This window comes from Cetorhinus maximus, chromosome 28 (genome assembly GCF_964194155.1).
Source record: "Cetorhinus maximus chromosome 28, sCetMax3.hap1.1, whole genome shotgun sequence".
Taxonomy (NCBI): Eukaryota; Metazoa; Chordata; class Chondrichthyes; order Lamniformes; family Cetorhinidae; genus Cetorhinus; species Cetorhinus maximus.
The window spans coordinates 21,938,982-21,962,607 of NC_135906.1; the positions used below are offsets into that span (position 1 = coordinate 21,938,982).

General features: G+C 42.1%; 1 protein-coding gene across 1 annotated transcript in view; it reads right to left on the reverse strand.

The window, feature by feature from the left end:
• The window catches only part of LOC144668910 (complement C3-like), a 154,954-nt gene that overhangs the window by 17,269 nt on the left and 114,059 nt on the right, over positions 1–23,626 (reverse strand). Inside the window, exons 29-37 of the mRNA XM_078531380.1 lie at positions 22,231–22,400; positions 20,134–20,292; positions 18,419–18,478; positions 16,224–16,314; positions 13,004–13,055; positions 11,078–11,165; positions 7,839–7,928; positions 3,693–3,798; positions 3,087–3,176 (exon numbers count right to left, since the gene is read on the reverse strand). Coding sequence (XP_078387506.1) covers positions 3,087–3,176; positions 3,693–3,798; positions 7,839–7,928; positions 11,078–11,165; positions 13,004–13,055; positions 16,224–16,314; positions 18,419–18,478; positions 20,134–20,292; positions 22,231–22,400 — 906 coding nt within the window. The remainder of the gene's footprint in view (positions 1–3,086; positions 3,177–3,692; positions 3,799–7,838; positions 7,929–11,077; positions 11,166–13,003; positions 13,056–16,223; positions 16,315–18,418; positions 18,479–20,133; positions 20,293–22,230; positions 22,401–23,626) is intronic.

Sequence of the window (23,626 nt, forward strand, 5' to 3'; positions counted from 1 at the left end):
CAAGCCACTCCGACCGATGGGGTGGCACCTAGACATAGCACCCGCAAACGTAAGCATAAGGCACGTTTGGCACTCAACGGGTATGTCACTGGTGATTTTGTGTTGGCCTTAGAATAGGGAACAAAATTCTTATTATTGCAAAGGAGAAGTCTGTGTTATATTTTTGGACACAATAAAGTCCACTTTTCTGAGCATGGCTGAGGGTGTTTCCTTTGTGATGCATTTTTCTTTTTCACAGACGTATCATGAGTGTTTGAGTGGACATTGATGTTTCTGTACTAAGCCCTTAAGCAGCTGATAAGGTGGAAGATGTAGCACCTAAGTGCCACGTGTGGAAGCGCCAGGCAATGCTGTTCCATGTGTGTGGAGCTAGCTGAAGGTTCTTTGGATTAAATTGTCCTGGGTGTCCCTGCCTCCTTGGTGTAATAGCGGGTCGGCGTGCTGCCCCTCATCATAGCCCTGTGCTTCCTCATCCTCTGAGCCACTGCTGGATTCATCATGTGCAGCCTCATCCAGGGCGTCAAGGTCTTCATCGTCAACTGCATCCCCCCTTTTCAGCGCAAGATTGTGCTGAGCACAGCATGCAACCACTATCAGAGACACGCGATCTGGGGGGTACTGGAGTGTGCCCTCTGAGCGGTCCAGGTAACATAAGCGCATCTTGAGATCGATGGCTCTTTCCACCACAGCCCTTGTGGTGCCGTGGCTCCTATTGTACCGCTGCTCAGCTTCTGTTCTTGGACAGCGTCATGAGCCACCTTCGCAGGGAATAGCCCGTGTCACCCAGCAGCCATCCATCCAGCCGAGCCGGAGCACTGAAGAGCTCCGGCACCTAGGAGTGTCTGAGGATGTAGGCGTCGTGGGAGCTGCCTAGGTACCTTGCACAAACTTGTAGAATCTGCATCCTGTGATCACACACTATCTGCACGTTCATGGAGTGGAAGGCCTTCCTGTTGACGAAGGCACTGGGCTCACCTGCTGGCGCCTTGATGGCCACATGTGTACAGTCTATAGCACCCTGGACACGGGGGAAGCCAGCAATGGCCGCGAAGCCTCTGGCTTGCTGTGTCTGACTTGCCTGGTCGCAGCGGAAGTGGATGAAGGTCAATACCCATCTGAACAGAGCGTCTGTAGCCTGCTTGACACAAGTGTGGACAGCTGATTGGGAGACACCGCAAAGAACACCCACCGAGCCCTGGAAGGAGCCAGAGGCATAGAAGTGGAAGGTAACTGTGAGCTTCAGAGCCGCCGGCACGGGGTGACCACCCACACAAGTTAGGAGATATCTCAGGGCCAATCATCTGACAGATATAGGTGACTGTCTCCCTTAAAAGTCAGATTCTCCTTCGGCACTGCACCTCAGTCATATTGAGGTAGCTGCTTTGCCGCCTGTAAACCCTGGCAGCAGGATAGTGGCGTCTTTTGTGGCCCCTTGCACCTTGGACAACCTCTTGGCTCCGCGCCCCTTGTGCCTGCGCCTGGCCTCCCAAAGGTGGCTCCCCTGGTGGCTGATTGTCCAGTCCTGGCCTCCTCCTTATTCTATCCCTCCCTTCCTCCTCAGAGGAGCTGCCTCCAGTGGAGACGTCAGAAACCATACCCGCAGGCTAAATGGAGGCCTCCGGAAAGCTGCAGGCTCGAGAAAGATTACTGTCTGCAGACTGGTTTCAAAGTACACAATCGATGTGAACTGCTAACAATCAAACAGGCGACTTTAAAACACTTTCTGCAATTAAAACTTCGTGGAAAACATGAACAACCCCTCTGAGTCCACATATCCCGCCAATGCATGAGTTTTATTAAAAAATTTCCTACCCGCCTGCTCGTTGGGCCCGTGCGCTGACCCGAAGTTCGCACGGGCCCCTCAAAATCCTGGACAATTGGCAAGTTAAGGGCCTTAATGAGGCCTTCAATTAATGGCGGGTGAGCATCCCGCTGCTGAGCGCGCCCACCGACCGAAATATTGCAATGTCGCACGCTGACGTCGGGACGCTCACGCGACATTTTAAGCGCTAACGTGCGGGCTCCACCACCCACACGTCAGCCAGAAAAGTCTGCCCATTATTACAAGATATAAAGATTCTGGTTTGAAATTTTGACTTCTTTAGATAAGCAACCTGAAACCTTGATCTGTGACATTAACTCTGATTCCCTCTTCACAGAGGCTGTCAGACCTGCTGAGTGCTTCCAGCATTTTCTGTTTTTATTTCAGATTTCCATTATCCAAAGTATTTTGCTTTTGTTATAGTATCAAAAAAAGCTATTATACTATTAAGTCTAACCATTTTCCTGTAAATTTTGTAATTTTATACATCCATTATGCTTCAAATTATATTTTCAGTAATAAGTGCCATGCTTATTGAATTGAGGTGGCTGAAATGTCTCCAACCATTTGATCTGTTGCCATAATTCTTTAATTGCTAGATTTAATGTACACTAATAATTGTTTTGTTGTTGTCACAAACTCTTCAAAGAAAATTTATCAACATATTGTTCTCATGTTTCTACATTTCCTGCATCTTCTACCGTGGCCTTGTTGCTGTTTTATGAATGTGAAATTGAAGCATATATACAGGAGTGACACTAAAGTCTAGTTAGGCGATTGACAAAAAGGGAGGCTTGGATCAATGGTTTTGTGTTATATGGTGACAATGCTCCAAGCAGAAGGCTATGCTCACAGGGAATGCGGGTTAAAATGTCTAATAAAACTTGTGGTCCTATCTATATCCTATGCCCCCTGACAGTGGAGCTCAGCATGAGAAGAACAGGATTGCAAAAATCACCTATGTAGATTGGCTACCATCATTAAATGCATATTTGTACAAAATTATTAAATTGGCATGGATACTCTGTGCTTTTAAGCTGGTTTAAGTCAAGTTTGCACTGATAACAAGACATAGCAATTGGTATATGTACATCAGTTCATGTTAACATTAATGAAACTTCATCTCATGGGCACTGCATTATTGGAAATTGCAGCACCACTTGATAACTTTAACTTAGGTTACATCCCAGACATAATGAGCAAATGAATAGCATAGCGCATTAAGTTAAAAAATTCCCATATAAGACTTATAACTGAATCTTACCTTCTGCACATCTGCAAACATCACCTTGACAGATTTTATTAAGCATTCCACTGCCTTCTATGACATTGTAGAATTTAGTGCAACTGTTCACTGCATGTAGATAACAAAAATGACATGAATATAACATATAAGCCAAGCGACATAAACAATTCACACACAATTTATTAAAACACTGAAAATTGGCTTCCTAAGGAATGCCTTAATTTTATAATTCAAAATAATTAGAAGTGGAGCATCTTGTAATATTAGCCCAGAAATTACTATTTGCCACGCTAATTGTATACAGGTTCTCTGTCCATGAACAGAAAAAAATTACCAAATTCAGATAAGAGTATTTGTGGCAAGGAATACATCAAGTTACCTGACCTTGGCATTCTTCCTTTTTGAGCACTGAGCTAGGTTTTATGTCATCTGGTCAATAAATATTTTAAGCTTTACAATTTAACGTTATTTTAAAAATCTTTAATTGCTATCTTTTTTATAACTATCGTGCTCATTCTACTATTTTCCTCATGGCATATAGTTTTCAAATAACTTAACCTTTTTTTTGTCCTCATCTTAATCTCCATTCCAAGGAGTCAAGCTAAGCCACTAAGATAGCCTTACCTGTATCGTAATATTCATAAATCTTGACAGAAGCTGGTTGGATAAGTCCAACTTTGAAGAACTGATGTACTTTAAATCCAAAACAAGTGTCTTCTGTATGTGAAACCTGTTTGTAATTTAAAAGAGAAAGTCAGAGCACAATTGATCGATTAATGATTAGCCGAAAGGATTAATCTGCATATGTAAAAGAAAGGAAATGATGCAGCAAAATTGGGGATATAATTCACCTCAATATACTCAACAAATGATTATTTCAGAGGTGTTAAAGACAAACAAAACTTCACACTATGCAGGCATGATTGAAATGTGCAAGTAAATGCCATTAAAAAATAATTATTAACTCCCCCAAAGTAAATTCCAATCTTACCAAAATACTTCTTAAATCCTGAAACCTAGGCCAGAATTCTCACCATGATGGAGTAGGTCTCCAGCTTAGCCACCACGGAATCCAGAAGTCCCACCCTTAAACCCGGATCCCGCCATTGTTGCCAGGGGGTGGAGGGATGGGGGGAATGGCGGGGGATTGCGCTATGCACATCAGTGGTTCATCAAGGTAACTGCACATGGTAAAGCGTAGCTGCCTTCAGTCAGATACAATTTTGGCTAATGGGATGCCCAAAACATGACTTCTGCACTTTAGGCCTTATCAGGAGCAGATCTAAAGTTTGTGGAGTTCTTTAGAGGTAGGATACCCTTTTGGATAGGCCCAGGGACACCTTTGGGAGAGGTACTTTGCCATTTGGGATTGTTAAATGTAGAATTGAATGTGTATAAAAAGTGGATAAACTCACTGGAACTGTCAAGGCATTTAAGTGTTCTGGGCTTTAAATTTTTGTTAAAAAAAGTCTGCATTGTGTTAAAAAAAAATCAGTGTTTACTATTTTACTCTGCCTGTGGACATAAGCCTGAGGATTATCATTAAAGAATTTGTGCTGCATGACTGATTACACAACCTATCATTATCACAATGGGGTGTCTATCAGTTCACAGTTTGGTTGACAGCTCCAAATGCTAATAAAATCTTTGAAGTTGGGCTATGAATAAAAAGTTTGTTTTATAAGGGATTAGGTAGATGAAGTTAAATGTAGGGAATGGGTTTTTATCAATGAGTTTTTTTTTCAAATAATGATTTCATCAATAGACACTTAGGAACTTGATCTTATTTCATCTCAGCATGGGGCCTGAGGTCTGCCCATGCAGAATGCTGGGTGACTTGGCATGAAGGGTGTAATGGAAAAGAGTGGTGTGCGGGTGAGGGACACGGAATGGCATGAGTTGGCACGAAGTTGGCATAGGGGCTATAAATGGCAATGGGGTGGGTAGATGGGCATAAGTTGGTATGGAGCATGTGAGGGGCCATGGAAGGTGGTTTGGGGAACATAAGTTAGCATGAAAGGTATAAGGGGCCAAGGGGGGAGGATGGGGCATGAGATGGCATGGATGGGGCATGGGGAGCTTGTGGAGGAGTGAGGGATGTGATGGGTGAGGGGTATGATGGGTGAGGCTAGAGGGATATTTTTTTGTTCTTCTAAAGCTGCAACAAGGTCCCAGATCAGTGAGGCGGGCCTTTCTCACAGCCCGCCTCCACACCCAGCAGCCTCTTAGGCTGCCTCCAAGCTCTGTGAGGAGGTAGGGTAGGGTGGCAGGCCTGAGGCCAATTATACCTCCCCCCGCACCCACTCCCAGAACTAAAATCTGAACATCTGGGGTAGTTTTTCCAGGGTCGGCTTTGTGGAGCTGGGAATTTTACCAACTCCGCGTTCCCGACCAAAGATTGAAATTCAGGCCCTAGAGATGAAAAAATAAAATTGAATTTGTTGTCGCATTAGGCGATAGGGCTCTCAACCTTTTCACTTTTAGCTTCGGTTTGTATTTAGCAAAGACTGATGGGCTGAAGGTCTCTTTCCTGATTGTGTTATATCTGAAATGATATTCAATAGTCCCAGTTCACTTCTGGTGAGTCCACTGTCATACTTTGGCCTAAGTTAACACACTCTTCCTCAGCAAGGCCATGACAATAGGATGAAAGGCCCATACAGTAAGGGTGGTTTTCTTAAGCTCCTGGAGCAGGGAAGTTTGCTCCACACTTGTACTGATTGTTCAGGGTCATTTGTTGTGAACTCCCAAAGCATCTTATTGCTGAGCAGTGAAACCTTGTACATTGAACAGTTTAAAAGGAATGAACAACATTACTGTTGTTAAAACTATGTTGCTCACCTCAATCCAAAATAAATGGTCCATTGGATGATGTCACAATTTGAACTAATAAGGTAGGGAGCATGGTTAAGATTGGGGCCAGTTTTTAATCCGCCCAACCTGACAGAAACCAGGTGGGTATGCAACTAAAACTGGCCAGGTGACTTACCCAACAATACCCCTCAGCAGTACAATAGTTTGCGACACTTCAAAGGTACTTAATTGACAGTAAATTGTTTTGGAAAAGCCTGACACTGGTCCAGATTTTCAGCAAGATGGATAGGCTCACTGTCATGGTGAAAATAGCAGAAATGGCTGAAAATCCTAAGTCCCGCCCCGAACACGGCATTTTCCATTTTCTAGGGGCAGGAATTGAGTCGTGAATGCATGTTTTATGGAGGCAGCTAGCCATTTGAATCATCAGCTGCCTCCACTGAAGTGGGATTTTGGAAGGCCATGAATGTGCATCCTAACATGTAAAGATTAGACCAGGTAAGAGCTGGTATGAATTTGGTGAATCTGTTCAGATAGCCAGGGTACACCTTTGGAGAGGTAAAGCCAGCCTTTAGGATAGGTAAAGCACCCTTCAGAATTGTTTAAAGTAGACAAAATTTTGTGGAAAAAGTGCACAAGTTCATTGGAACTGTCAAAGAACTGTCCAAGTTGTCATAGAACTGAGAAGCTGTCAAAAACTATTAAGCTGTCAAAGAACTGTCAAAAATCACTGGAACTATCAAGGCTGTCAAGGCTTCCAATATTAAAAAAAAGGTATGGGGTGAAAAAAACAATCCATGCTTGATATTTAATTCTGTCTGTGGACATAAGCCTGGGAGCTATCATGATGGGATTTGTGCTGGAATGACTGATTTTATAAAACTACTGTTATCACAATGGGGCGCCTTTTAAGTGAACAGTTTGATTGACAGCTCCAAGCGGTTATAGAATTTTTAAAAATTCTTCGATGGGATGTGGGCATTGCTGGCAAGGCCAGCATTTGTTGCCCAACCCTAACTGGCCTTGAACTGAGTGATTTACTAGGCCATTTCAGGGGGCAGTTAAGAGTCAACTGTATTGCTGTGGGTCTGGAGTCACATGCAGATCAGACCAGGTAAGGACATTAGTGAACCAGATGGTTCATGGTCTGAGTCTGGCTTTCAATTCCAGATTTATTTTATTAATGCCAGCTGCCATGGTGGAATGTGAACCTGTGTCCCCAGAGTATTAGCCTGGGCCTCTAGATTACTAATCCAGTGATATTACTGCTATGCTACCATCTCCCCCTAGAATAGAAAATGTTCATTTTTGTAAGAGATTAAGTCCTTAAGTAAAACTTTTGTTTTCATAAGAGGTTAGTCAAAAGACACATGACTTTATTTTATGTCAGCATGGCTCCTGAGATTTGCTGGATACTAGGTGAGTTGTCATGGAAGGGTAAGGGAAAATGATGGTGAGTGGGGGGGGCATGAGTTGGCACTAAGTTGGCATGAAGCTATAAAGGGCTATAGGGGATGGGTAGAGGGGTATGGGGTGGCATGGAGATATAAGGGACAATCGGGGTGAGTAGACGGGCATAGAATGGTGTGTGGGGGGGATGAGGTGGCATGATTGGCATGGATGGGGCAACGGGAAGTGTGTGCGGGGTGAGCGGTGAAGGTTGGAGGGGTGTATTATGTTTTCATTTTTTTTCATTTTGGACACAGTGCCAGAGCCCTGAGGCAGGCCTTCTGCCTAGCCGCCCCTTCATGCCCAGCTTATTTCTAGCCAGGTCACCCACCCAACTCCTATTCGAGTCCGCCCCTTGGACCAAAAATCTGACGTCCGGGCAGCCATTTTTAAAGGTCAGGTTTGCAGAGCTGGGAATTCTCCTATCTCTGAGCACCTGACCCAGGATAGAAAATCTAGCCCACTGTCTTCTATTTCATAATTGCCAAAATATAGTTTGCTTCTTACTGAATCCAAATAAATGATCAGTGATCCTTGGGTTGATAATGCCTTGTCTACTTCAAATCTCGATATATATCTTTCCACTCCATTTTTCAGCTGCAAATAAATAAGGCAAAATGTTAGTAAGTTATGGTTTGCTAATACGTACAACAAGAGGATACAATGATGGCACATAGTTTGGTCAGACAGGTTTCAGGCACATGCAGAAATTCATCATCATGCTTAAAAATCTTAAACTAATTGCTGATCTATTCACACATAGAATTCTGATTGCATAATATCAGCTAGGAGTAATGCTGAGAGGTGATTGAAAGGGACATCAGGCTGAACTAGAGGGAGGGGCATGGGTGGCATGGAGGTATAAGGGACAATGGGGGTGATTAGAAGGGCATAGAGTGGCGCTGCCTGGGAGACGGGTTGCCTCACATCCTTTAAAAAGTACCTGGATGAGCACTTGGCATGTCATAACATTCAAGGTTATGGGCCAAGTACTGGTAAATGGGATTAGATAGGTAGGTCAGGTGTTTCTCATGTGTCGGTGCAGACTCAATGGACCAAAGGGCCTTTTCTGCACTGTGAGATTCTGTGATTCTATGAGTGAGACATGATAAGACATGCAAAAACTGGGGTTGGAGGACAGCATGAATTGAGGGGGTGGGGGGAGCCAGTGAGAAGGAGAAGAGCATTTGTGTGAAGTGAAAGTGAGGGAAGAAGTGCACTAGCATGCCTGTGAGGGCAAGTGAGAGAAAAACTACAATAATTACATCTGTTAAATCTTTCATATTCAATTATACTCTGATCACATGAATACTTCTTCTAACTTAGTGTTTCACTGGGAGGAGGAAACACCTGCGTATGTAGAAAGTCAAACATCTATCTTCAAATTGCATATCTGTTAACTTAGATCTAATTGAGAATGGCTAATTCATTGAGACATTGGATCAGTGGCCAGTCCTTTGACAGAAAATTAATATTCACTTATCATTGTAAAGAAACTTTCTATTCAGATTTTAATACTAGATGGAAACATACCGAGATCATTTCAAGTTTATAGAATTAAATGGGGTTTTTTATTCATTCACAGGATGTGGGTATCACTGGCTCAGCCAGCATTTATTGCCCTTGTTCAGAGGGCACTTAAGAGTCAACCACATTGCTGTGGGTCTGGAGTCACATGTAAGCCAGACCAGATAAGGATGGCAGATTTCCTTCCCTAATAGGCATTAGTGAACCAGATGGGTTTTATGACAACTGGCAATGATTTCATGGTCATCATTAGACTTTTAATGGGATTTGAACCCAGGTCCCCAGAGCATTACTGCTGGGTTTCTGGATTACCAGTCCAGTGACAATACCACTATGCCACCGCCTCCCCTTCAAGAGGCACAGCTGTTAACATACCACTACTCTATTTTAATACCAAATGAGGTAGTGTGCTCCTGCTTCTAGAGAGGGCATAGAGATTCTTAAAATCAGTTCCTGCCTTTAAAGAGGGCATAGAGATTCTTAAGATCAGTGATCTCCAAGGGGATAATCAGATTGGATTCAGTCATAACTAAAAATACTTTCCCTGTCGTACATTGGCTGCCACAATCCTACCTCAACCAACATCATTCTTATCTGCCTACATTTTTGTGTGCTAAGGGAATAAAGGGATAGGGAATCAGTGTGAGGAGGCGGAGTTGAGGTAGCAGCTCAGCCATGAACTTAATGAATGCTGGGACAGGCTTGAAGAGTCAAATGGCCTACACTAGTCTTCCACTTCTTATGTTCTTAAAACAGACTAATTGGTCATTCATCTTGTTGGGTTTGAGAGATCCTGCTGTCTACAAATGGTTAGTTACACAATAGCTTTATATTATTTCAAGGCGATGCAGTTGAGTGAAGACTTTGAAATGCTTCTCAAACATGGTAAGGTTATGAACATAAGAATTAAGAGCATGGGCAGTCCTAAAGCCACTCAGGTCTACTCCACCATTCAATATTATCATGAACTTCTACGTGAGCTCCACTTTCCCTCGCCATCCTCATATGCCTTGATTCCCTTAATGCCCAAAAAAACCATCAATCCCATGCTTGAATCTTTTCAATGACTAAGCATCCACAGCACTATGGGGTACAGAATTCCAAAGATTCATGACCATCAGAGTAAGGAAATTTCTCCTCATCTCAAACACTTATTCTGAGACTATGGAGGGCAGACAAGAAAGTGGAGTTGAGACCACAAATAGATCAGCCATTATCTTAATGAATGGCAGAGCAGGCTCAAAAATGTTTCTACGACCCCTAGTTCTTCAATCAGGGAAACAGCCTCTCAGCATTTACCCTATCAGGCCCTTGAAGAATTTTATACACTTCAATGAGATCAAGTCTCTTTCTTCTAAACGCCAAAGAAAATGGGCCATTCTACTCAATCTCTCTTCATAGAACAGCTTCTCATCCCAGGAATTAATCTAGTGAACCTTTGTTGCACCCTAAGGCAAATATATCCTTCTTTCATTAAGGAGACCTAAACTGTACACAGTACTCTCTTTGATTTTGCCAAAGACCTGTACATTTGCTGCAAAATTTCCTTGTTCTCTTACCTCAACACCTTTGCAATAAAAGTCAAGATCTCATTTTCCTTCCTAATTTCTTGCTATACCTGCATGTTAACACTCTGATTCATGTACAAGGCACCTAATACTTTTCAAAAAGGTATTCTGCTTTTCCTTCCTTCCCAACACAGTAGATAATTTCACACTTCCCCATTCACTTCCCAAATGCATTCCATGAACTTGTTCTCCAAGCTACTATTGCCAATCAGGTTTTCCCAGATTATATGAAAATTAAAGACACTTATTACGTTACTTTTGTTATATGTTCCTCTCATTCCATGATTATACTCCATCCAGCACTATGATTACTGGGACTATAGCTACTCCCACTGTTTTCTGTCTTATATTATTTCTCAGCTCCATCCATACTGATTCGACATCCCTATTTTGACTAAGATCTTTTCTCACTACTGCCTTCATCGCATCCTTTACTATCAAGCATTCTGGAAAATTTAGTTCCTAACCTTGTTCACTCTGCAACCACATCTCAGTAATAGCTAATAGGTCAAAACCTTTTATCTCTATGTGTGCCATTAATACAGCTAACCTCTTGAGTTTAGATGTGGCACCTTTCATTTTAAGTTTTATGGGTTCTTGGTCGCAACATAAGTGTAAGCTTTTTCTTATTAAGTAATAAAGATATCATACCAATTCAAGATCTTGTACATCTGGAGAAAATCCTGTCAGCATTGAAATATCTGCAATCACCATTGAGGAATCTGAATCTCCAAGATATCTTTAAAGAGCAAATTATTACAAGTTTACTTACAAAATTAGTAATAAAAAACTACAATCATCAGGCTTTGTGAGCTCTTATTGAGAGAAATATGCAGATTGTGGAACATTATTCACACTGAATCTTAAAAACACTCCTTTTGGCAACAGTATTTCCTTAACACCAATTCTTTAAAGTTGTATAATGCCATTATCTTATATTTTGAATTTTCATTAAATAAACTGCTGGAAAAAGCAACTTCCGTTTGGTGATAAAAAGGGGATAAAAGGATAAGGGGTAAAAATTTCACTTTGCAAGAAATCAAAACAGGCACTATCACCCCATCACTAGCAGACAAGCAGCCTGAGGCTGTAAAGGAGTCAAGAGAGATAGAGATGAGGCCATGTAGAGATGAACATCATATAAGATATATGTGGAAGCTAATTCCATAAATAAACACAGGTTTCAGTTCTATTACCTTGGGTATAAGAGAGAGTTTAACCATCATAGTCAATGGCATTACCATCATTGAATCATTACCATCAACATTCTGAGGGTTATCAGTGACCAGAAATTTAACTGGATCAGCCATATAATTCCTGTGGTTACAAGAGCAGGAGAGAGGTTGGGAATTCTGTGGCGAGTGACACACCTTCTGACTCCCCAAAGTCTGTCCATCATCGACAAGGGACAAGTCAGGAATGTGGTGGAATACTCTCCATTTGCCTGGATGACTGCAGCTCCAAAAAAACTCAAGAAGCTCGACACCATTTGGTAGAAAGCAGTCTGCTTGACTGGCATCCCATCCATCATCTTAAACATTCACTCATTCCACCACTGGCCCACAGTGGTAGCAGTATGTACAAGATGCACAGGAGCAAAATCATCAAGGCTCTTTTGACAGAAGCTTCCATACCTACGACCTCCACCAGCTCGAAGAAAAGGAGCAACAGGAGCATGGGGGTGTTGTTAGCTACAAGGTCCCCTCCAAGTTACACACCATCCAAACCTAGAACTATATTGCCATTCCTTCACTGTCAAAGGGTCAAAATTCTGAAACTCTCTCCCTAACAGCATTGTGGGTCTACACCACATGGACTACAGCGGCTGAAGAAAGTGACTAACTGCCACATTTTCAAAGACAAGGGGGATGGGGAATGAGGGTCCCAGTTGTGACTTTGGTTAGAACCTTTCCAGTGTTATGGGAGGTTTGGAACTCTGAGTGGAGAGATTCAAACATGAAGTTGCAGTCAAGGTTGGCCCAGATTTCAGAGATGACCACAGTTTGACAGGAAAGGAGTTTGGAGATGGGGTTGCAGTTGGTGATAGTTTTGATGGTGGTGATAATGGTAGTTTTAAAAGAGAGAGGGCTAGTACCTGAAGAGAGGGAGCCATTTACAGTGTCAGCTGGCATGGGAACCAGGAATGCAAGTTGGATGGTCAGCAGATTAATGAAAATGGCATAAGGGGGTAAAGAAGGTGGATCTAATGGGCAAGCTGAACTTGGTTAGGACAGTGGGAGGATTGTCTTGATGAGCAAGAGGAAGGGGGGAAATTAATAGAGCTAGCTTAATGGAAGACGTCAATCTTATTGACCAAAAAGTCCATGAACTCCTTACACATGCTAGAAGTGATGGTGCAGGGGGAGAGAGTTTGCTATTTATTAGATATTCTTATTCTTTATGTTTAAGTACTAACTGCTGATTTTATTAGGAATAATTCAGTTGACAATATGAAAGGACTGACCCAATATTAATCCCAGGTTAATTACATAACCTCTCAGTGACTGTCAAACCAATTTCCTCAATAATATCAAGTAGCAAATTTAATTCCAAGAGATTGAAATGTGAACTTCTCACCGAGCGCAGACGTTTATCAACAGAGAATTCTGAGCTTCAGCGGGTCTTAAAGCTGTAGCAATACAAAACAAGACTAGTTATTGCCATTGTGAGCACTTTAATTCACAATTATTTATTCAAATGTGGATAAAGGAAAATGAAATTGCAATTGTATTGCTCCTTTCGTGACCTAAGGCCACCCTCATAATCAAAGAAGCAGTTGCGAAGTTTAGTCTCTGTCGTAATGTAGGAAGCTTAATTGCCAGCACGGGTCCAGTAGGGGTCCCATAAACAGCAATGTCATGAATGCGCAGATCTTAGGTGTTGGTTTAGGATTAAATGTTCGCCAGGAAACTGGAGAACTCCCCTACTCCTCTTGGAATTGTTTTATGAAATTACGTATACTTGAGAGTGCAGACAAGTTTACAGCCTGTCCACCATCCACAAGGCACTTGCCTGGATGAGTGCGGCTCCAATAAAGTCCAATTAGCTTGGTAAACCATTCAGGACAAAGCAGCCTGCTTCATCGGCATCCCATCCAACACCTTAAACATTCATGTCGTCCACCAGTGGAGCACAGTAGCAGCAGTGTGTGCCATCTACAAGATGCACTGCAGCAACTCACCAAAGCTCCTTCAACAGCACTTTCGAAACCTGTGACATCTACAACCTAGAACGGCAAGGGCAGTAGATGCATGGGAACATTACAACCGTGTCTTGGAAATATACCACCATTCCTTCACTTTCACTGGGTCAAAATCCTGGAACTCCCTCCCTAACAGTGTACCAACTGCAGCAGTTCAAGAAAGCAGTTCACCATTGCCTTCTCAAGGACAATTAGGAATGGGCAACAAATGCTAGCCTTGCCAGTGAAGCTTACAGCTCATCAAAGAATAAAAAATACATTTCTAGGCTCTCCAGCCACATGTACCCTGTCAATACACTTCAACGAGATCATCTCTTATCCTTCTAAATTCCAAGAAATATAGGCCTGGCAATGTTAAGGTAGAGTACAACTTGTCATTAATGTGAAGACTAATGGAATAAAGGACTTGCACATGCTAGTACCAAGATGTGAGGGTTCTTGAGAGGATGCAGAGGAGATTTATCAGCATAGTTCTAGGAATGAGGAATTTTAGCTACAAAGTTTGGCTGGGATTGTTCTCCTTGGAGCAAAGGATATTGAGTGAGGAGGATTTGATAGAGGTGTACAAGATAAAGACAGGTTTAGATAAAGTAGACAAAAAAAAAAGCTGTACCCATTAGCTGATGGCACAAGAACTAGGGGATACAGATTTAAGGGGCCAGATTTTCAAAGCGGGGTCAGGAACCAGAAGCTGAGACAAATTCAAGGTCCCGACCCTGTGCTTTAACTGCATCACTTCTTTAGTGGTGCTGAGTGCCTCCAGGAGGCGAGAACTGATTGCTAGCACCAGTGGCAAAGGCAGACAGCAGTTATGTTGAGAGGCAGCTCCTCAGAGGGTCAGCACCGTTGATGCAGAGGAAAGTGGCCATGCAGGCAAAATAAAGGTACAGAACCCAACCCAGCTCAAACTGGCTCATGAATCTACAGTTTTCTACAAATGCAAAGAAACTTTCTGATGGCCTCTCAATTAACTCAATGAATGGACACCAACATGCACCACACTGTTTGTGTTCATTGATCTGCCCTTTGAAAATCCTGTCCTCGCTCTTCGCAGCCAATTAGCAGTCTCCTAATGGAGCTTAATTAGCCATAAATTGAAGGCAAGTGGGTTCCCCATTCCTTAACCCCCAACAGCATGTTGAAAATTTCAAACTGTCCTGGAGGCTTCGGAATCCTGAATTGAACGTTGGGGTCATGATTTTGAAATTGCACCTGCAGCGGGTCCCAACCCTGCCAGCATTTGAAAGTCTGGACTAAGGTTCTGGGCAAGAGGTGCAGGAGAAAGATGTGAGGAAGAACATTTTTGATTGGTAATGACTTGAAATTTGCTGTCTTCAAGGGTGGTGGAAGTGGAGACAATGAGTAACTTCAAAAGGATAAAAGCAAAATACTGCGGATGCTGGAAATCTGAAACAAAGACAAAAATAGCTGGAAAAACTCAGCAGGTCTGACAGCATCTGTGGAGAGGAAGACAGAGTTAACGTTTCGAGTCCATATGACTCTTCATCAGCAGAGTTCTGATGAAGAGTCATACGGACTCAAAACTTCAAAAGGAAATTGGACGGGCACTTGAAGAAAATAAACGTACAAGGCCACTTAGATAGAGAGGAGGAATGGGGCTGATTGGATTGCTCTACAGAGAGCTGGCAGAGACTCGATAGCCCGACTGGCCTCCTTCTGTGCCATAATGACATTATAACTATTTATCGAAACATTATATAAGACAAAATCTACTCTTCATTGCAAGATTGTTTGTCTCTCATAGGTGTCACAAGTGAATAAGTTTATTTTTTTGGCTTAATTAGTTGCTCATATTCATCTACTTCAGAGATAAAGTCATGTTTCACTGAATCTCACAAGTCAAAATGTTTCCACCCTTCCCATATGCCCATGGTCAAACCTCACCCTGTCAAAGAGGCTCCTCAGCTTCTGTTAAAAAGGTTCACCATTTCTGGAATTACTGTACTCCATAAAACTTAACTGCAAAGAGAGAATTTTAACTGCCTCATCCCAATGGAAACCAGACAAAATAGGAGGCTAAACACAAGTGGTACACTTACAGTTCATTTCCTGCCCTGCAGCTATTTTAACACCACTGTTTTCTTGGATGGTTAAACAGCCTGTCTGACTCGGGCAGGAGTGTCACACATTTTCTTAATCATTCCTGGGATGTGGGAAATGTCAGTATTTGTTGCCCATTCTTAATTGCCCTAAAACTAGTGGCTTACTAAGCCCACAGTTCTTTCATTTAAGAGTCAACTATATTGCTGTTGATGTGGACTCATATATAGGCCAGGCCAGACCAGGTGAGGGCACCAGATTTTCTTCCCAAAAGGACATTAGTGAACCAGGTGGGTTTTTATGACAATCCAATAGTTTCATGGTCACATTGTTGACACCAGCTTTTTATACCAGATTTATTTAATTAACTGAATTTAACTTCTTCCCCATCAGAGTGTGTGTGTGTGTGTGTACCATGATGATATTTCAATCACTGAGCAAGCAAAAATATTCCACCATATTTCATTGCACAGTGGGTTTGCCATAATTAGCTATGAGAAATAATGGTCTCTGGATGGTTTATGCGCAGCTCACCTTCAGGCACCTCTCTCACAGTTACTTGTAAATTGAATTTCTTGCATTCTTTGACGTGTTTAGACAACTGAGCATGATAACTAGTTAGAACCTGTATAGTAAAAACACAAGTAGTGGTCGTTTATCAAAAGCAGTACACTTAAAATAATAAAATAAGCCAATCAGCCAAAGCAGTGAAATCTGGACTGTGAAGTCTGCGTTGTGTGTCAGGCACCTGCGGGAGCCCTGGCGCATGCAGATGCATTGTAATAGACCAGAAAGTTTAAACTTGTGATGGGCTGATTTATGCTGCCTGGGGCCCCCTGCAAATGTCTCCAAACCGAGCTCAGGGTCAGAGACTTGGGTCAGATTCGCAGAACTTACCTGGATACTTATCTAGGAAATGCTATGCTGGTTATTACCTGGTCTTACTCAGAGATTAGTCAGCCTAACTGAACTGAGCACCACAGGCAACCACTAGGACCCTCGACCCGACTTGACTCTCTCTCCCACTACCGCTCCCTGTCCCGAATACCCACTCAACCCGACTCCCCACATAACCCACCACCCCACCAACCTGATTAACCCCAAACTGAATACCCATCCCCCCTGTACAACCCCACCCAATTCGTTTACCACTCATCCACCCACACTCACTCACCCACTCACTTATCCATTCACTAACCCACACATTCATTAAGACTTGAGACCTGTAATAACTTACCTGAACATGGCAGCTAGTGCCGCAAACAGGGGGCAAGTCCTCTCCTTCCTTCAATGCTCCTGTGCTCACTGGACTTACCCTGGAGAAGTTGCGCTGGCCTATTTCTGCTTCAGCCAGGATCAGAAGTACCCGCTGAAAATGGGCAGATCCGTTGGGATGGCAGCAATGCATTCAACAGTGCTATTTACCAGAAGATTTGGGTCAGTATCTTTTGAAAGTTCCCCCATGTCACATACCATCTGATTTGGAACTATATCTCCATTCCTACATTGTTACTGGTTAAAAATATGGGAATCCACAGCGCATGGACTGCGGTGCTTCAGGGAGGTGACTCACTACGACTTTCTCAATGGCAATTCGAGATGGTCAATAAAAGCTTTCCTGCCCAGCGCTGCCCACATCACATGAGCAAATAAAAAAGGTGCCCACTTGTTTCGTAGCATCATGTATGATGCAAAAGATCTAACACTTCTGAAACAGATTCATCTTCTTCCAATAAAATCCTCCAAAAGCAGGCGCTCCTGCATAAGGGGAGAGTTTCTCTTTTCCATGTAGTTTAGATAGCTTCTCTACTTTACTCTATTACTACATTTTTGAACCCAAATTTACATTAGAGATGAGGTTTTACTATACAATTGTTTTCTGTAGGAAGTGGGATAGTTTGAGTGTTCCAATCTCCATATTATAAGAAGAATATAGAGTCAGGAAGAAAGTGCAACAAAGATTCACTCGAATCATCCCAGGATCGAGAGGATATACTTCTGATGAAAGGCTATGGTTCTTTTCTCTCATAAAGAGAAGCATGATGGGTAACAATAGAAATCTTTAAAATAATGAAGAGGTTTACACAATATTACAGTGTTTACAGCACAAATTCAAAACAATAATACTGGAACCAAGAGGCTATAACTATCAAGAACAGGCAAAGCCTCTTTTCTTTGGAAAAGAGAATGCTGAGGGGTGATCTGATAGAGGTGTTTAAAATTATGAAAGGGTTTGATAGGATAGATGTAGAAAGGCATTTGCACTTGTGGAAGGGGCCAGAGCTGGGGTACATAAATCTAATACTGACACTAATAAACCTTATATGGAATTCAGAAGAAACTTCTTTTCTCAAATAGCGGTTAGAATACGGAATTCACTACTACAAGGAGCAATTCAGGTAAAATGCATAGCTGAATTTAAGGAGAAGCTGGATAACCACAAGAGAGAGAAAGGATTAGAAGGGTATCCTGATAGGATAAGAGTGGGTGGAGGCTGTATGGAGCATAAACACCTGCATTGACCAGTTGGGCCAATTGGCTTTCATCTGTTCTGTATCATATGTAGTTCTTATGGAATTTTTTACCCAATTATCTGGGTGGTTAGCCTCGTTACAATGATACCATTTAATATATCATCTGCAACAATTCAAGGTATCAGAGGATGAAGGACTAAGTTCAGCCGACAGTATTGTACTCCAAAACAATAAGTACTTGGAACCAACACTTACCTTCATTGTTCCTTGTCCTTCCCCATTCACCTTTACCTCAACCTTATCGAGGGCGCTCATCTGAAATATGGATTATGTTAATTAGCCATTTACCTTATATACTGCTAATTTAATATAACAAAATCCCGGAAAAGGCTGCAAAATAAAGAGTAGTAACAGTTTTGATACATGATATAAGAATGGCTTCATTTTGTTATATTCTAACAAATTAGAAATAAAAAGAAAAAGTAGAATAGCTGTCTGGTGATTTTCGCTCTTTGTCCTCAGGATTGTGAGTGACAAGGTAGGAGGTAAAGGATGGGGACCCTTGCATTGCCACAATCCTTATTCATCTCACTGACGGCTGTTAGAGGGTTGAGAGTTACTGCCAAAGTAACTTCAGTGAATTGCTGCAATGCATCTTATAGATAATTACACTGCCTTAGTGTAATAGTGGGTGAGGGGATTGATATCGGGTCTAAAGTCAGGGTGCCAAACAAGCAAACTGCTTTACCTTATGCATTCAGCTTCTTGAGTGTTGCATGGCTCCACCCATTGAAGTGAATACAAGTGTTCCAACCAACTTGAACCTTGTAGATGCTGGAGAGGCTTTGAGGAGTCAGCAAGTTAACTGATTATGGCAGGGCATCCAGTCTCAGCCCTGTTATATAGCCAAAGCGATAATCTGGCTGGTCGAATTAAACGATTCTGGCCAATTGTAACCTCATAAAATACTGACAATGGGAACTCAGCAATAATGGTTTCATGGAAGGTCAAGGAGGCTGTACTGGAATTTTTGTTGTTGAAGATGGTCATTGCCTAGCATTTGTGGCAGAAATATTACCTTCCATTTCTCACCCCCAGCCCAGCTATTATGCAAACATGGGTTTATGTTGGTGTCGACAACTTCATCAATGGAAGAATTGTGAATGGAACTAAACACTTGTGAAACCATCAGCAAAGAGACTCCGCCTCCCGATCATTTAACAGATGTAAACTTCATATTGCGCTAAGCAGAGGAAAAGTCACAGACCTGAAATATTAACTCTCTTTCTCTTTCCACAGATGTTGCAGATATATTGAGTATTGCCAGCACTTTTTGTTTTTATTTCAGATTTGCAGCATCTGCAGTATTTTGCTTTTGTAGTTGTGTTGTTGTAGAAATACCAAGGCATGGATTAACGATCTAGAGAGGCGAGTGCAAATGCCGCCACATCCCCTCCCCGGGGATGTAGGAGAGAGGCTATGTGGAGATTTTCCCTGTCCTAGAGTGAAACACCTTGCACCTCGCCAGACTGTTGTGTGGCTGAAATTTGGAATTCCGTAATATGCCACCGAAATTCCTCAAGGTTACACAATAAAACTATAATCCTCTGAAACTGCCAACACTGAAATTATTGAGCAAAACAGGATTTAAGCATCATAGCTACTAAAAATATACATAAAATGCATGTTCATGAAGTGGGATGGGTGACGACCCTCATGGAACATAAACTCAGCCACAGACAGTTGGTTTGAATGCCCCATTTCTGTGTATAAGGGCTCTAATCTATGTAATGCAAAATTAATTCACTTCTGTAGGTTAGCAACACAGGAAAATTGTACTGAGAAACAGCTGCAAATGATTTACATTATTTATGGTCAAAAATGCTAAGAAGTAGAATACTAGGAAGTAGTTAGGACATATCGAAAAGAGAAGTTTGAACGTTTATTTTAAAGCATAAGTAATAACTGACCCTTGCTGATTTTGCTACATATTGATTTGATGAGTCGAAACGCCATGCAATAGGTCTTTGTCTGCCAGAAATGGATACAACGACATCTAAGTCAATATCTTCGATTGGAGGAACAGCAGCCTGGTAGTTGGCTAGACCTTGTAAAGCAACCATTGTCGCCTAGGGGGGAAAATGTTATTGATAAATATATTTGAGAAGAAAGAAAACACTTCAGACTTGTTTGCTTAAGAAATAAGAATGAGTAATCAATCTTTTTTTGGTTTCAATTAAAGTTCTTGGAGAATAATCAAGAGATTTCAGAAAAACAAAACTGCAATGGCATTCTGGCTTTTAGTTTCAACTTAGAAGTGCAGGGGACAAAGATATTAAACTTCAAAATCCTGAAGTCAGTTTAAACACAAGTGGAAATTAGTTTTATTTCCTTTATTCATGGGATGTGGCTGTCGTTCACAAGGCCAGCATTTATTGCCCAGCTCTAGTTGCCCTTCAGAAGCTAGTGGTGAGTTGCCTTCTTGAACCACTGTAGTCCATGTGGTGAAGATACACTCACGGTGCTGTTCAGAAGGCAGCGCCAGGATTTTGACCCAGTGACAGTGAAGGAATGGCGATATATATCCAAGTCAGGACAAGGTATTATTTAGAAGGGAGGTTGCAGGTGTCGTGTGCCCAAGAACCTCCTTCCCTTGTTCTTCTAGGTGATAAGGATCGCGGGTTAGAAAGTAGTGCAAGTGAATGCAATTATAATTTTAAGTTATTTTATGAGTAGCCACTTTTTTAAAATAATTCATTTTAGAAATAATTCATTTATTTCCTTCCAGATGTCATGAGCTTGGTTGGAGAGACACTTATAGGCTAGTGCAACATTCCTACCAGGTTTCATAAGATGTGCAAAACAAGTTTCTTAATAACTAGAATCTGCCTTTTCTCGTTAAAGATAAGCAAAACCAATTAATTTTCTTATATTTATGTAATTACAGCATATTATACTTTGGTTGGTTATTGAATACTGTGTATTGGCTCAGTTTATTTTCCAATGTGTAGGTTCACTTAATGTCTAAATCAGAATGCTCATCAGTACATTACTGCAGAAGTTCTGCAATATCACAAATGCCATCTCTTTTGTAATAGAATTTGATAGAGATCACATCTACTGGTTTAGTGTATTGGGAAGATCCTGCTGTAAGTTTTCACTGGAATTACATTTGAGAGATATTATGCTAATCAGCTGTTAGTGGGGTAAGTTCTGGTGACTCTCATTTGATCTCGCCATTTCCAGCAATTCTCATCAATGTGCTGGATGTGTAGAATTGTATCTGCTCAAATATGGACAGGAGTTTTCTAATGCTATGCAAATGGTGGAAATAGGTCACTCATTCCAGTTGCTGCCACTTGTGCCATAGAAATCCTGGGCAAAAGGGATACTCGTCTGTCCTTGGCATCCTACATTGCTGAGGCAAATGGAGTGTGTCAAGAGTAAATGAACTGCACAAGCTAATATTTTGCTTCCCTTTATGACAGCTCAGAAGCCACTGGCTGTGGTGCATTGCAACAGACCTCCATGGTCTACCACAATCAGGCAATCACCATGCTCTCCTTAGGTAAACTCACCAAGAGACCTGACAAAATCAATTAAGTGAGCCTGAGGAGGCAAAACTAAAAAGAACCAAGGACATATCTTCATGGTGTGGGAAAGTCCGCCTACTATTCATAACAGCATAAAATCTGCCCCCTCACCACATTCCGGGAGTTTCCAGGCATTCTGCTAAGATTACTCCATTAACAAACAAGCTAAAAAGCACTGAATCACAATTGACTATTTATTCATGCTCATCAGATCTTGTGCATTGAAGCAGCTCCTGACAGTTGTCTTGAAAACATTCGTCAATGAATTTCCCAAATATTTCATTATGAAATCTAAGATACCAGCTCAACTTCAAAATAAGAACAAGACTTTCTCCTTTGGGAAAGGGTGATTTCCTGTTTGGCAGCAATAAAAAAGACAGGCTTCAACCCCCCCCAAGCTTAAAGATTTCTGCTAAACTTAGTTTATTTTCTTAAAAATGAATTCAATACAAATGTAAAGTAAAATCGTGCAACCTGTGTGGAAGAATAGCCACCTCCATACTCGCTTCTTAGTGACAGCCATTTAACTGGTCCACGAGCTTCCTCAAATTTCCTGAGCTGCACAAGAGCAAGAAGGGCATATCCTGTGGCTTCAATCGTGTACAAAGAGTTGACATTTCCACCTTCTGCCCAGTATGATTTGTCTAAAAATGCGTAAGAAAAATAACAAGTTAAAATAAAGGTCATTCGAAGCAAACGTGCCACCTATTTCAAATAAATTGGTGTATGGTTCTGTGTGCTCCATCTCTTACAAAACAAAAATCATTGAAGCAAATTTTCATCCAGTTCTGACAAATAGGTACGTTGCCAACGATCAAGTGCATTCTCAGGGAGATTGTCCGAAAGCGCTCCAGGTAAATTCTTTTGTGAGTTTTTTTTTATTCGTTCATGAGATATGGGCGTCGCTGGCTAGGCCAGCATTTATTAAGGTGTTGCTTAGCTGCCATCTTGAACTGCTTTAGTTCATGTGGTGTAGGTACACCCACAGAGCTGTTAAGGAGGGACTTCCAAGATTTTGACGCAGCAACAATGAAGGAAGGGTGACATATTTCCAAGTCAGGGTGGTCTGTAGCTTGAAGGGGAACTTCCAGTTGGTGTTCCCATGTGTCTGCTGCCCTTGTCCTTCCATATGAAAGCGGTCATGGGTTTGGAAGGTGCTGTCGAAGGGGCCCTGGTGAGTTGCTGCAGTGCATCTTGTAGATGCTACACACGGCTGCCACTATGTGTCGGTGGTGCAGGGAGTGAATGTTTGTGGATGGGGTGTCAATCAAGTAGGCTGCTTTGTCCTGGATAATGTCAAGCTTCTTGAGTGTTGTTGGAGCTGCACTCGTCCAGGCAAGTGGGGATTACTCCATCACACTCCTGTCTTATGCCTTGTAAATGGTAGACAGGTTTGGAGGAGACAGGAAGTGAGTTACACACAGCAGGATTCCTATCCTCCGACCTGCTCCCGTAGCCACAGTATTTATATGGCTAGTCCAGTTCAGTTTCTGGTCAATGGTAACCCCCAGGATGTTGATAGTGGGGGACTCGGTGATGGTAATGCCATTGAACATCAAGGGGCGATGGTTAGGTTCTTTCTTGTTGGAAATAGTCATTGCCTGGCACTTGTGTGGTGCAAATGTTACTTGCCACTTGTCAGCCCAAGCCTGGATATTGTCCAGGTCTTGCTGCATTTGGACATGGACTGTTTCAGTATCAGAGGAGTTGCGAATGGTGCTGAACATTATGCAATTATCAGCGAACATCCCCACTTCTGACCTTATGATGGAAGGGAGGTCATTGATGAAGCAGTTGAAGATGGTTGGGCCGAAGACACTAGCTTGAGGAACTCCTGCAGTGATGTCCTGGAACTAAGATGATTGACTTT